Here is a 15,360-nt window from a genome sequence, read left to right as displayed (position 1 = left end):
TGTCAGAAGCATCATGGTGCAAATAGCAAACATTCAATAAAAATCTGTTGAATGTGTGTAGCGTCGTGAAGTTCCTTTCCTTACTGGCAAGTTAGTTCTTCTAGGTCCTTTAAATGGTGCATGTGCTACATGGTGTATTCAGGATCCAGTAATCTTGAGACAATGTTTGTTGGATAAATTCAGCACGTATTATAAGTAGGAAGTAGTGGCATTTGATATTTTTCCTTCTCTCTGCTCTTCTTTGTAGATAAGATGCTCCGAGTCATTTGCAGTGCTCTTCAAAAGAAAAAGCTCTAGTGCTACTCTTGCCATACTACCAAACTTCTTTGATTCTGTTTTGGTGCTGAAACACTGGAAGAATTGCATGTAGGCTCTAAGAGGAGGATCTTTCCCTTTTTAATTTTATCATTCTATGTGAATGGAACGGGTTTTGTGTCTTATTGCCCACACTATTTTAAAGCTGCTTCACCACCTTCTAAACTGCTTAATGAATCGGGCCCTTTGCCAATGAGCCACACAGCCAATTCTTGCCAAGAACTGGTTGAAAACTGTGCCGTGCATGTAGCAGGAATGGCACAAGAAGACAGCCATCGTGGTCAAGTGCCATCCACATTTTATCATGGTGCCAACCAAGAACTTGACCTGTCCACCAAAGTGTACAAAAGAGAGTCAGGAAGCCCGTATTCTGTTTTAGTGGACACCAAAATGAGCAAACCACATCTCCACGAAACAGAAGAACAACCTTTCTTCAGGGAAACCAGATCGGTGGCTGAAGTCCGTGCTGTTAAAGAAGACCAGGAGAACTCTGATGACATGGAAGAAGAAGAGGAAGAAGTAACTTATAAAAGGGAACAGATTATAGTAGAGGTAAACCTTAACAACCAAACATTAAATGTATCTAAGGGGGAGAAGGGGGTTTCCTCTCAGTCAAAAGAGACTCCAGTTCTTAAAACCAGCAGTGAGGAGGAAGAGGAAGAAAGTGAGGAAGAGGCCACCGATGATAGTAATGACTATGAAGAGAATGAACGGCAAAAGAAAAAGGAGAAGAGAGTGGAGAAAGTCAGTGTTGCCCAAAGGAGAACAAGGAGAGCTGCATCAGTCGCCGCAGCCGCCACTTCCCCTACACCCAGAACAACCAGAGGCCGTAGGAAAAGTGTAGAGCCTCCCAAGCGAAAGAAGAAGGCTGCAAAGGAGCCAAAGGCACCAGTGCAGAAAGCTAAGTGTGAAGAGAAGGAGACTTTGACTTGTGAGAAGTGTCCCAGAGTGTTTAATACACGCTGGTACCTGGAGAAGCACATGAATGTCACTCATAGGCGCATGCAGATCTGTGACAAATGTGGCAAGAAGTTTGTCCTGGAAAGTGAGCTGTCCCTTCATCAGCAAACAGACTGTGAAAAAAACATCCAGGTAGGTTTGGTCAACGAGAAGGGAATCCTAGAGTAATGCTTATCTCTCCAGACTTTCTTGATATATGCCCAAGAGAATAGATAATAGAGACTAGAGTAAGTTTTCAGCAATTGTGTATTTTAATCTTTCAGCACTAGGGTCTCCTATTTTACAGTCAAAACTTTAAATATAAACTGACCCCAAAATCTGGAAGTGTGAGAAGAAGGCTATACTGTAAGGAATGATCTGATTTGGTACTTAGTTGGCCATCTTTTCAGTCAGGTTCGGTATCTTATAACAGTTAACATGTATAGTTTAGGGTAGGGTGGAGAACTTGTGGCCTCAAGGCCACATGTGGCCCTCTAGGTCCTCAAGTGTGGCCCTTTGACTGAATTCAAACTTCATAGAGTTTGGATTCAGTCAAAGGGCCACACTTGAGGACCTAGAGGGCCACATGTAGCTGTAGGTTCCCCACCCCTGGTTTAGGGTCTTAAAGGTTAGAGGTCATAGGGAGGTGTCAGGTAGAGGGGAAGGGTTTTTTCTGTTTAAGTGCCAAATTTGGGTATAGCTGAGGGAATAACATCCTTAATGACTTCAAGTAGGTGAAAAGAAAAAAGATTTCCAGGAATGAGCTTGCTTTTACCAGTGGAGAGCTAACAAGAATAAATTTGAAACTAAGCACATGAGAATAGCTAAACTTTGAAGGCTGAATTGGTTGAAAAATATGTTGTAATTTCCTTACATAAAGTTTCAGCACAGTGTCATTATAATCAATAAGGTAATGAAACTATGTATGATGCAGATTAGTGAATCTAATTGACTATTATAGTAGTTTTTAGAAGTGTTCTGATTAATAACATTGGATTCTTTTATATGCATACATAGTAATGAACATTCACTGAAAGCTAAATCTGTTTTAAAGATTCTTCCTTTTTGGGATATGCAAAATGGAAATATTTTAAACCTTTTGAAAGAATGAATTTATTTTCTTAGAAAGCTTCTTTTATCAGTTTCTAATAGATATAACTTTCTGTCTTCAACCCCATTTCTTGACCTCCAACAGTTGAAATCTTTGCTTTACTTTATTTTTATGTGATTTTTAAAATTTGCAATATCTTTTATCTTTACATCACATTCATTTCTGAATATATTCCTGCCCCCATTCAGTGACCCATCCATTAAAACAAAGGATAAAAAAGAAAAAGGAAAAAAAACCTGCTGTTCTTTTAAGAGATAAGTGTTTTGTCTATATGACTTAATATGAATTATCCTGAACAAAAGGAATAAATATAGCACAATGCTGCACTCTAGGGATAAAATTGAAATCCTGTAACTACTGGTTTCTGATGAATATTGAAAATTGTCATGATCTTCATAAGTATCCTTCATTCTTCTGATTTTATGTTAAACTTCAGGAAAGTATAGCTTACAAGCAGATACCAAGGAAATCCTTTTTAAAAAAATAATTGTCACCTTGCCAAATGTCAGTTGTGCATACAGACTTGTTCATAGAGCTTGTTGACTTAGTGAACAAAATCTGTTAAAAAGAAAAAACAACTTTGTTGTGTTTTGTCCTTGCTTATAGAAACTTAGTGTTTCTGGTGAAGGTTCATGATGAGAGATGGTAAAAATCATAACTATTCGTATGTAGAATGTTATACTGTTTTTCCACAGAAGTCTGTTGGGTAAGTTGTAGCTTTTCTTAGAGCAATATATTAGCACCTATAGATTTTCTTATCAACTCTGCCCAGACCTGTTTCTGATGAGAGCCGATATTCTTGGATTCTTTAGTTTAAATGCTGGCATGATTACTCTGTGTATGTACCCTGGATCTTAATAATTCCCCAAAACTTTCTAGACCTGATCTCTTTTACCAGAAGCATTTTGTTCAGGTACAGTTCCTACTCAGTGTGTCTGTAGGTAAGAGAGATTATCATTGAATTCAGTGGTAAGTCAAATGCCAATAGACAGGCTGGTGCAAGGATAATAACTGTAACGAGAGAGATCTGAAATTTCTGTTGGAAAAGGAGTGTTGACGTTTACATTGATGAATTTGTATTGAGCTGTGTCAAAGGGAAGCATTTAATAGTTGTAATTGATTTGATGAAAAGGGGCTATAGAATGAGTTTTAAATTATCCATTTTGATAGAGTGGAAAGGTGGCATTGTAATACAGTATACATTATGGGGGGTCTTGTTTTTTTCTCCACATTGTATTTATTATCCTCATCATGCTTTCTTTAGGCCATTATTAAGATTGGCTTGAATCCCCTTAGCATGCAGCAGCTGGGCTTGCAAAGAAAGTGACATAAAAGCATGTTGAGGTACCAGAAAAGTCTAATTGCTCTGGATAGTGAACAGTTTGCATATTAAGGATTTGGAGTTCCTTCAGCAAGAGCTAGCTGTCTATGCCACTAAGAAGATACTAGCCAGACAGTATCTCAATTCAAAGGCAACTCCTCATTTCTTCTTGCCTTGGTAGTGGTGGTGTTGTTGTGGTGGTGGTAGTGATGGTTGTGGTTGTTGTTTCAGTCATGTCTAACTCTTCTGGAGAAGGAAATGTCAAACTGCTCCAGTATCTTTGCCAAATAAAACCCCAAATAGGGTCACAAAGAGTTGCCTTAGTTTAGTTATAGTTAATAAATCTCCCAAAGTGTGTCTGAATGTTGAGGCTTAGCAGATAAAAATAGAGAGTATTTGGTATTTGGGAGAAATCTAGTTAAGATCTGAGCCATCGGGAATTGGGTTTCTCTGAATTTGTGGCTTCTGCCATGAATTAAAAACTCACATGTTCCTTCTGCCAGCAGGCAAATGCAGCTTCTTGTGAGCTGTAAATTAAGTTTCTTTCTGTTTATCCCACTCACATAGTGCGTTTCCTGTAACAAATCATTCAAGAAGCTCTGGTCCCTTCATGAACATATCAAGATTGTCCATGGATATGCAGAAAAGAAATTTTCCTGTGAGATTTGTGAGAAGAAGTTCTACACCATGGCTCATGTGCGGAAGCACATGGTTGGTGAGTTCTTCCTGCCACTACTTCTGTCCTCTTTATCCTCTTATACTTGTAATTTTCCTTGTTTACAAGACTTTTCTTTCTGCCCACCATGGACCAAGATTGGGAGAGCTGCTTTATCTCAGTCATCCTTGACTTATTGAAACTAAATGAAAAAAGTCTTGAGTCCTTCCTGTAAGCATCAAACAGTAGTTCTTTTTTTAAAAAAAAAAAAATCTTGATTTCTTTTGTTTTTATATCACCTTCATTTCCAAATATATAAAAAATGAGAAGGAAAAGAAGCAGCAAAATTAACCAGCACATCAGCTGAGTCTGACAGCATATGCACTGCTCACATCAATAGTTGTCCACTTCTCCAGCAGACAGAGAAAAGGTACATTTTCTCATCTCTTCTTTGGAACCAAGCTTGGTTACTATAACTGCAGGGTTCAGTTTCTTTTTGTTACTATTCTTTCCACTCATATTGTTGTAGTCATTGTGTATATTGTTTTCCTTGTTCTACTTACTTCACTTTGTATCAGTTCATATAAGTCTTGCCAGTCTATAAATATTTTTAGTGGAAAATGAGACTTTTCTTTCTACCTTTGACCTCATCATTGGACTGAGATCTTTAGGTCAAAGGTGTGGATGTTTTTAGTGACTTTCTTAGCATAATTTCAAATTGCTTTCCAGAATGATTGGATCAACTCATAGCTCCACCAATGGTTTATCCATATGCCTGACTTTCCTCAGCCTTTCTAACGTTAATTATTCGGATCTTTTGTCATCTTTGCCAATTTGCTGACTGTGAGGTGAAACCTCAAAATTTTTGATTTGCTTTTCTCTTATTATTAGTGATTGAGAGCAGTCTTTCATGTGGTTGTTTACTTCTTCTTTTGAGAACTATTTGTTTGTATCCTTTGACCACTTTATCTACTGAGGAATAACTCTTAGTCTTATCCATTCATATTAGGTCCCTATATCTTGGGCATAAATTCCTTACCAGAGATGTTTGACATGACTATTTATTTCCCAGTCAGTGACTTCACTTCTAATCTTAGTGGCACTGATTTTTGTTACTGCGAAAGCTTTTCAATTTCATGTAATTGGAATTATCTGTTTATCTTTTTATCTGATTGCTTCTCTCCCTTGTGTGATAAGAATTCTCCCCTTAGCTATAGCTGTGAAGGTACCTGATCTGGTTCTCTTCTAGTTTTCCTATGGTGTGACCTTGAGTATTTAGTTCACCAGGCAGCACTTATTTTATGGTATGGTTCTCCCCTCTCCCACTTCCCTCTTTCCCCTTTTAAATATCATTTGTTCTCCTACTCAGGATATTATCATTAATGACTAAAAAAATGATTCAAGAAATGGGAATATAGTTTTATAACAGAAGGACATATGTTTTTTTCCTATATGATTATATGATGTTTTGGGTGAACTTAGTATTCTGAGCATAAATACATTCTGTGTTGCAGCACATACAAAAGACATGCCATTTACATGTGAAACCTGTGGAAAGTCGTTCAAACGCAGTATGTCCCTCAAGGTGCATTCCCTGCAGCATTCTGGAGAGAAACCCTTCAGGTGTGAGGTGAGGAAATTGCTGCTATGTTGAAGATAGGCAGAAGGGAGTGGCCTTGGGATATTTGGCACTGTTTCTCGAGAAAGAGATGTATAGCTCAGTTCAAGACTATGTTTCTTCAAAACCTTCAGAAATACACCATTGGCAATATGTTTAATCGCTATTTAAATAGGACTGTATGTCTTTGTGGGGTGTGTGTTGTCTATATAACTTAAAATTTTATTTTAACACACTACTAACATGCCCTACTATTAAGCTTCTTCGGTCAGGTCTATATTTAGGAGATGATGAAATAGCCATTTTTGTCACTTTATGGGAAGTTATATTTCTGCCTCCAGTAATAGAGCTTGGTTCAGTACGCTAAACTGACATTATTTGGAGATTTTTTCCTCCTTTGTTCATTAGTAACTCACCTGTAAACAAAGCAAAATAGTTGATGGGGGGGGGTGCAGTTCCCATTTTAAGTTGAACATACCTCAGTCTCAGAGAAAGGGTTAGGATATGCTGAGGGGGAAAGCTTCTGTTATATGCACCATTGCTCAAGCATTGCTGCCGTATCCATCATCCAGTGTGATTCAAGATTCTCTCTGCTGTGTCCGATACAGAACTGTGATGAAAGGTTTCAATACAAGTACCAGCTTCGCTCCCACATGAGCATCCACATTGGACATAAGCAGTTCATGTGTCAGTGGTGCGGCAAGGACTTCAACATGAAACAGTACTTCGACGAGCACATGAAAACACACACTGGTAAGGCTTTCTTGGTAAAGGTACAAATACTTTGTGCCTGTGTGGTATATGACTTTATGGTGTGGGGTGGGACAGCTACCTGCTTAACTCTAAATCAAAAACTTGTATCATACAGTTGTTACCCTATGTTGAACAAAACTGACATAAGAAAATATTGATTTATAAGTCAGAATATCAGGACATGATTATTCATTTGAAAAAAGGATTGTTGATTTATTGAAGTAGTCACACCCGAGTTTCATTAAATAATGAACTACTGTAGTTTAGAATGATAAGATTTATCAAAATTATGTTTGCACGTAACTTTTCATGAACGTATCTATTACATAAAATGAGATATGGCTATATTGGTTCCGAAAGTGATTTGTGTATTTATAAAAGCACATGGAAAGCCTAGGATTTGATAGCATTGACTTGAACTGGGCATCTTGTGAGCAGATTAATATCCATAGCCATAATTCTCCCAAAACAAAAAAATCCTCAGATTACCACATAAACCCTATTATTTTGTCTTAATCTTTATTTGTCCATTTGGGATGGCTCTCTTTAGCCCATATTGAGCAATGTTTATTATTTAGTTACAAATGACTAATTTTCTCAATTAAATCCAGTTGTCACACTTTAGATTATTCAGTAAAATAATAGCTCCAGAACCTCAAATTATTATAAAAGACCTCTTGCCTTTAGGTAAATGAATATCTATATGGAAGGGAGGGAGAAGAAGGGGAAGGAAGAGGTGGGCTGGCTTGGCTTGATTTCTGAACTTAACAGGGATGGTCAGAGAAATGTTTCCTCTTATGGTATGTTGTTGTGGATTTAAATGGTGTGCTAAAGTATTAGTGTAAGTTTAAGCTTACTAAATTGGCTTCATTTGGCTTATTTAAATTTATTAAAGCTTAATCATTAAAGACTTTTGGGACAGCTTGTATTACTATGAGACGATCCTGTCAAAGTTTAGTAATTAAAAGTGGTTGCAGAACAGTGAACAGTGGTTGGCTAGCCAAATGGCATTTCAGAAGGTGGACGACACTCAGAAGCCCCTAAGTCCAGATGAAGAGCGGAATATAACAGCTTACCTGATGCTCATTTTTAGAACTAAGTGCTGTGTGCCAGATGTTAAGGATATGAAACCAAAAAGAAAACAGTCCCTACTTTTCATGGAGATTATGTTCTACCAGGAGAAACAACATATACACATATAAATATTTACAAAATATACATAAAATAAATGCAAGGCAATTTTGAGGGGTAGGGCACTCACATCTGGGATCATGAAAGACTTCACGTAGATGATGGTGTGTCAGCTAAGTTTTGGAAAAGCTATGAATTCTCAGAGGTAGTAGTGAGGAAGGCGTATATTTCAGGCATGGTGGACAGCCAGTTCAAAGACATGTTTACTGGAAATGGTGTCTTTTGTGAAGAATAGCAAATAAATCAGTTTGGCTGGGCAAGACAAATTTACATGAAATTATTTCGAATAATACATGACAGTATATAGCTAAGTACTGAATTGTCTGATACAGATTATAAACATCAGAGAAGGTGAGATCAGTTAAGGAAGGAATGATTGGGGAAGCCTTCACAGAGGAAGTGGGAGTAGAACTGGGACTTGAAAAATGAGTAAGAGTGAGGATCATCAAATTGAGAGTTGGAACATTCCAGGGAAAAGGAAGAACATGAGTGAGAGCAAGGAAGTAGGGATGATGATCATGATTGGGATCAAGAGCTACTGAAAAATTGTGAGAAATAATGTTGGATTGGTAGAATAGAGAAGTTTATAGAAATCTTTAAAGAAAAGAGTTAGACTATAAAATGAAATTGCTAAACTAGGTAACCTGTTGTGGCCCCTTCCAGATTTTACATCTTGAGAGATTATGATAAATGAGAATCCGTTGGAGGTTTTTGAACTCATAAGTAACATAATGAAAGTGGCAGTTTCAGAGAACATTCTATGTAGAATGAATTGGAGGGGGGATGTCTATAATTGAGGATGAAGCCATTGTGATAATCCAGGAATTGAAGTAATGAGGGCCTAGGTGGTATCAATAGAAATAAGAGAGTATTGATACAAGAAATATTTTGAAGGAAAATGAGTAAGAGTTGATGTGCAAACTGGTTGGATATATGCAAGATAAAAGGTAGAGTTGTGTCAAAGATGGCCTGGGAAGTTGGGCATTGAACATGAACAACTGGAAGAATGATGGTACCATTTACAAATGGGAGGCTATCAGAATGATAATATCTAGCCAAAAGTGGAGGACGTGAGAATGGAACTGAAGTGAAATTTATATTTCAAAGTCATCATTATGGCAATGGCGATTGAAGTCATGCAAATGATGAAGTGATATGAGGGAAGAGATACAGAGAAGAACTAGAGGACCAAGAACTCAGAGGGAAGAGGAGTCAGCAAAAAGGATGAGAGAAAAAGCCAGAAAAGTGTAGTTTCTAAAAGAAAAAGATAGTTTTACAGAAAGGTGGAGAGCAGAAGTAATTAATTTTAAATACAGCAGAGAGGTAAAGTAAAATGAGAACGGAGGAAAAAGAAAATGGATTTGTCAAAAAGGAGGTCACATTCAGGAGACGGGGTGTAAGCCAAATAACTAGGGTTTAAAGAGGGATTCTTTTAGAGCAGCTACGTGGTGAGTGGAAGGAGTGCAGGATGTAGAGTGAGAACAACCTGAGTTCAAATCCAACTTCAGACAACAACTGTGTGACTCTGAACAAGTCACTTAACTCTTTTTGCTTTAGTTTCCTCATCTGTAAAATGAGCTAGAGAAGGAAATGGCAAACCGCTCCCATGTCTTTGCCAAGAAAAGTGACAAAACCGAAAACAACTAAACAAAAAAAGAGGGATTAGGTAGTGAGGAAAAATGGAAATATCAGCTATAGCACACTCATTTAAAGATTTTGGCAGTAAAAGGAAGGAGAGAAATTGAATAATATAGAAGCAGTGGGGTTTTTTTTAAGATTTATTTTTTCAAAAATAGGGGAGACCTGTGCATATTTGAAGTGTTAGAAAAAGAACCCCTGGAGAGGAAAGACTGAAGACATTAGGAAGGGAGTAGATAAATATGAAAACAAAATACTCTTCTAGGATAGAATGGGACCAACAATGGTTAGCTTTGTAGAAAGGGGCTTCTCTTTTGAGAAAAATGTGAAGCAACATGAGTCTAGAGATTGTGTTGAGTTGAGCACATTATACACAGGCCTGAATATTGAATGGTGTGAATCTCAGTGAAATGAGCAAGTTTTTCTGAGAGTGTAGCTTGAGGGAAATAAAGGATTATAAGCCAGATTGGAAACATGAAAAGTGGAGACAAAATAAAATAGCCATTGTGAGAAGTTCCTTGAAGAATCAGACAGTAATGAATAAAATAATTGCTGAATATTGGCAAGGGATTAGTTCAAATCTGATTCATAGATTTTTGGTAGACCACTTGCTCAATTCTGTATATTTCTCTAACCTAACTCTATAGCTTGGGAATCCAGAGTGGAGAAAGAAGTACAGTGAGGTTGATCTAGTTTTGAACATTGGCACAGTGGAACATCCCAAAGACATTGATTGAATACTTTTGTGAAAAGTCAGTGTGGCCATGGAACCCAGGTTGGGTAAGAAATCTGGTGTAGTTAGGTAGAGATAAAAAAAAAGCTAATGGATAAGGGACTTACTAAAGTTGAACTGTTTTGTTTACGTTCGTACATGGAAAGACGATGTGTGTAATTCATGAGACATCAGTATTAGGGTAGCTGAAGGGAATATATATATATGTAGACAGAGGGCACAGGGTAAGTTGAATATGAAGGGATGATATCTAAAATAATAAAATCAAATTAAGGGATGAGAGAGGAATATATTGAGAAAGAGAGAAAGGGAGAGATAGAATGGGGTGAATTATCTCGCATAAAAGTGGCAAGAAAAAGCAGTTCTGTAGGAAGGGAGGAGGGGGCAGGTGAGGGGGAATGAGTGAATCTTGCTCTCATCAGATTTGACCTGAGGGGGGAATACCATACACACTCAATTGGGCATCTTACCCCACAGGAAAGAAGGAGGAAGGAGATTAAAAAAGGAGGGGACGATAGAAGGAAGGGCAGATAGGGGGAGGAGGTAATCAAAAGCAAACACTTTCGAAAAGGGACAGGGTCAAGGGAGAAAATTGAACAAAGTGGGATCGGATAGGAAGGAGCAAAATATAGTTAGTCTTTCACAACATAAGTATTGTGGAAGGGTTTTACATAATGATATGCATGTGGCCTAAGTTGAATTGCTTAGGGAGGGTGGGTGGGGAGGGAAGAGGGGAGAGAATTTGAAACTCAAAGTTTTAAAAGCAGATGTTCAAAAAAAAAAAGTTTTTGCATGCAACTAGGAAATAAGATATACAGGTGGTGGGGCAAAGAAATCTATCTTGCCCTACAAGAAAGTAAGGGAAAAGGGGATGGGGGGAGTGGGGTGACAGAAGGGAAGGCTGACTGGGGAACGGGGCAGTCAGAATATATGCCATCTTGGAGCAGGGGGAGGGTAGAAATGGGGAGAAAATTTGTAATTCAAACTCTTGTGAAAATCAATGCTGAAAACTAAAAATATTAAATAAATAAATAAAGATTGAGAACTGAATAAAAAACAAAACCAAAAAAGCTAATGGACTTGGTGAAGAAAAAGGATTTGAGTGACTGAAGCTTGGCTCAGACAGACAGAGACCAAGTTAAGGAGGAGACAGTACTATATAATCACAACTTTATTTCTTTTATGATGAGGGTAAGGAGTTAAAAGAAAAGAGGTGAGAAATAGGTCTGGGTAGAAGGAAGTTTGGCCAAAATGGAATAATACTTCTGCAAGGCATAGTGAAAAGGAGTAGTGGTTAGGAGGACTGATTGCGGAGGTGAAACAGTGTGTGATTGAGTTGGATGGATATGTTAAGACAGTAGGAATGAGAGATTATGTCTAGAGTAGCAGATATAGACAACAGGAATAAACTAAGCAGTTAAGTGAGAGAAGAGAGACGCATGAGAACTGAAAGGACTTCAAATCATCTAATCCAACTCCCTCATTTTACAGATGAGGTAACTAGGCAGCTAGGTGGCAGAATATAGAGTACTGGACCTGGAGGTAGGCTGTATGATCCTGGACAAGTAACTAATAGTATGTATCTCCTAGAATTGTAATGATGATCAAATGTGATAACATGTAATATGTTTTGCAAATTTTAAATTATAAATTCAGTGTATAAATTATTATTGATCATTATTATCATCAAGTCCACAGAGGTTAATTTAAGGTCATAGGCAGTAAAGGCAGAATCAGAATTCATTTAAAGACAGGTCTTCTGACTCCATGTAACAACAATGTAGCTAGCAGCTGCTGTTGAGGTGTAAGACCCAACAAGACTAGCAACAAGAGCACAGGTTCTTTTGATCTGCTTTTCTAAGGAAAGCAACTTTAAGGGATTAACAGTCTCACTTTAATTAAACATACATATATCATTCACATAGTTCAGGGGGAAAAGCCAGCACCCTGGACTTCAGAGCAAATACGAATAGTAATTACAAACAGAGATAATATCAACAGAGCAAACAACACAAACCAGTCTGTCCATAGCAATACATAGTTACCAGGGAAGCATCAACATCTGGGTTTCTTCAAAGCCGGGGGACTCCACCAGCTACCCAGAGTCTCCACACCAACACTCTTCCAGTGAGTGAGAGCCCCAAAGGCAAAATGCCAACCTCTGAGTTTATATACCCTGTTCAGGGTCAAAGGGTGTCACAACTTGCTACTCAAACCCATGTAAACTAGGCTTTCCCTTGAGGTAAGCAGGTCATCAAAGACTCCTGATTTAATCAAAGAAACAAAGGCTGGACTCATCAAGGGCACTTAATTAAATAAGTGCTCCAAAAGAAAAAGTCCCAGCTTAATTACCAATACACTCCAGATCCAGTGAGACTAGAGAGAGGAAAAGGAATGGATTTCAGTTAATGTTGAGAAGTCCAGCAGCCTGTATGAAGTCTGTATTGCTTTTAAAGTTCAAAATTCTATAGTAGACCCATGTGCTGAGTATTATGTAAAGAAATACAATAGAAGGCAGATTTTTTTCTGTAGGAAATTCTCAACTAAAGCTTGTGAAACCTCAATTATATGTAAATTGAGATAACTAAAAACTACTTAGAGTATACTCAGAAGAACTGGACAGGAAGGACTTGGTCCATGGGGTGAAGTTCGGTAAAACATTAAAGTAGCTTTGCTAGAAAGTATTGGAACAGCATGTCAAAGACCACTACTTTAGTTGACTTTTTACTTAATGCACCTGATACCTTTAGCGTAGGTTTTATTTTACTTTTAAATGCTCTAGTGTCACTAATCCCAAATCTGGGAATTTATAATTACTGCTATATAGATTGACATATTTCAATAAGGTAGAACTTGTATTTTTTTATCAGGAGATGTTGCTTGTACAGAATACCCACAGCTGCAATTTACTGTGTTCATTGGTTTTTGTCTCTTTGTCACCTCAGGAGAGAAACCTTTTATCTGTGAAATCTGTGGCAAAAGTTTCACCAGCCGCCCAAACATGAAGAGGCACCGCAGAACTCACACGGGCGAGAAACCCTATCCATGTGATGTGTGTGGCCAGCGGTTTCGCTTCTCCAACATGCTCAAGGCTCACAAGGAGAAGTGTTTTAGGGTTACCAGCCCTGTGAACATCCCGCCTGCTGTCCAGATCCCACTTACAACTTCCCCAGCCACCCCAGTCCCTTCCATCGTGAACACACCCACAACCCCTACCCCACCAATCAATATGAATCCAGTAAGCACTCTTCCGCCACGGCCCATCCCCCATTCCTTTTCACACCTTCACATTCACCCACATCATCCTCATCACCTCCCCATCCCTCCAGTCCCTCACTTACCCCCACCTCCAGCTCTCTTTAAGAGTGAGCCTTTAAACCACAGAGGCCAGAGTGAGGACAACTTTCTACGACACCTGGCAGAGAAGAACAGTTCAGCACAACATCATTAACAAATACCTTCTTCAATCTATTGTCTCTTGAGTATGTACCCACTTGAGAGTCTGCAGAGTGGGAGTTGATGAGGTTGTCTATAGCTCAATCCCACTCCCTCTTAGCCTCTGGCAAAAGAGCCTTGTCATTGGCTTGGTGTTACCAGCAGATCCGAGTGAATGAATGAGAAGACTACCTTTGGCTCATAGAGAAGGATCATCTTAACCAGGGGAGCCAATGGAACTAAAGCCCAATATGCTTTTTACTCATGACTTTTATAAATTTCAAATATTGAGACTTGTGTAATTTTATAATTTCATATCAGCTGATGAGGTATGCTTGCTTTTATATCCTGGACTTCTCCTCAAAGAGGGGATAGGCCTGGTTTCCTTTTACTAATCGGGAAGGCTGTGAGATTAATCCAGAGCATTAATTGTATCACTGTGTATTGTAACAAATTCTTTTCAGCTTTTGGTGCCAGCAACAGAGGTGGACTGGCTACGTATCACAGTATATCAAGCATTATAGAGAAAGACAAAAATTTCTTGTTTGTGTAGCTCTCTCCTAACGCACTCTTTATTTTACTACAGAAATTATTTTAGAGTTTTTGTATAGACCTCTTTAGTAGTTACCTGTTTCTAAAATGAAATGTATTTCAATAAGCGGTGTAATTTTTTTCAGTGTAGCTGGACCTATGTTGTAAAATAGAAAAATTTTTATAATCATCAAAATGTGATTCTTAAAGATGCATATAGCTTCTATAGTTAAAAGTTATCCTTACATCCGTACTACTCAAAGGTGCTTCAGAGACTAAATGTATCTGAGAAGGTCTCCAGGCCAGATTGCTGCAAAAATTATGTTTTGCTTTCAGAACCTGGTATAAGTTATTTGGTAGTTTTTAAATCTCCACTTCCCACCCAAGTGTCTCTTAGGCTCACTGAACATGCTTCTTTACCTTAGGTGGAGTATTATATGAAATGTTTTGAAAAGGAATGGGTCTCTTTCTAAGGAAAACATCGAAGAGCACACACACATTTTGAAAATGTGAGAAGAGTTGTTCACCACCTAGAAAAGGGCAGGGAGTGGAGGTTGTCTCATATCAGTCATGTCTGTTCCTCATTCTCATTAGGAACAGGGTTCATGTTTAACTTTTATGATATGACTAATTTGAGGCTCATATCATGTGCTGCTTGTTTTCAGGTTGCTTTCTTTTTCTGGAGTTGTTAGGAGAAGGAAAATTTCTAAACATGAATCACAAACATGATGTTGCTGATAGAGGCTGAAGAGGCATTTAGATGAGAACATAAGCTGGTCACATGATTGAAAATGTCTTTTATCACTGGATATATCCACAACTTGGAGCTTTTCTAATGTGTAACATAATAGCAAGGGAAAACTCGTAAGACTAAACTGTCCTATTCTAAGCAAACATTTCTAAAGTGGCCAATTTGAACAAGTGACAGGGATAGCATACCTCTAATACTTTTAGCCTAGTAACTTTTCAGAGATTGATAGAGTCTAGCAAGAGTCAGCAGTTATCATAGGGAATGGTTCAGCAGAAGGCCTTGCACATTGGTAATATTCAGCTGCTGAATGGCTCTCCTATTTTTCCCCTTCTGTTTTTATTTAAACAGAACTGACTCTTACAGTAAGCT

The 15,360-nt window shown here is 38.1% G+C and overlaps 1 protein-coding gene across 1 annotated transcript; it reads left to right on the top strand.

Annotated features, from left to right (window-relative positions):
• Positions 1 to 332: 332 nt before the first annotated feature.
• Positions 333 to 14,403, top strand: ZNF652 (zinc finger protein 652). The gene is made up of 5 exons (XM_036753850.1): positions 333 to 1,407; positions 4,254 to 4,401; positions 5,856 to 5,971; positions 6,568 to 6,712; positions 13,220 to 14,403. The coding sequence occupies exons 1-5, from the start codon at positions 508 to 510 to the stop codon at positions 13,723 to 13,725; spliced, it is 1,815 nt and encodes a 604-aa protein (XP_036609745.1). The 5' UTR covers positions 333 to 507; the 3' UTR covers positions 13,726 to 14,403.
• The last annotated feature ends 957 nt before the right edge of the window (positions 14,404 to 15,360 follow it).

This window comes from Trichosurus vulpecula, chromosome 4 (assembly GCF_011100635.1).
Source record: "Trichosurus vulpecula isolate mTriVul1 chromosome 4, mTriVul1.pri, whole genome shotgun sequence".
NCBI classification, from domain to species: Eukaryota; Metazoa; Chordata; class Mammalia; order Diprotodontia; family Phalangeridae; genus Trichosurus; species Trichosurus vulpecula.
The sequence above is the reverse complement of the archived record's forward strand: the minus strand, read 5'-3'. Positions and strand labels throughout refer to the sequence as shown.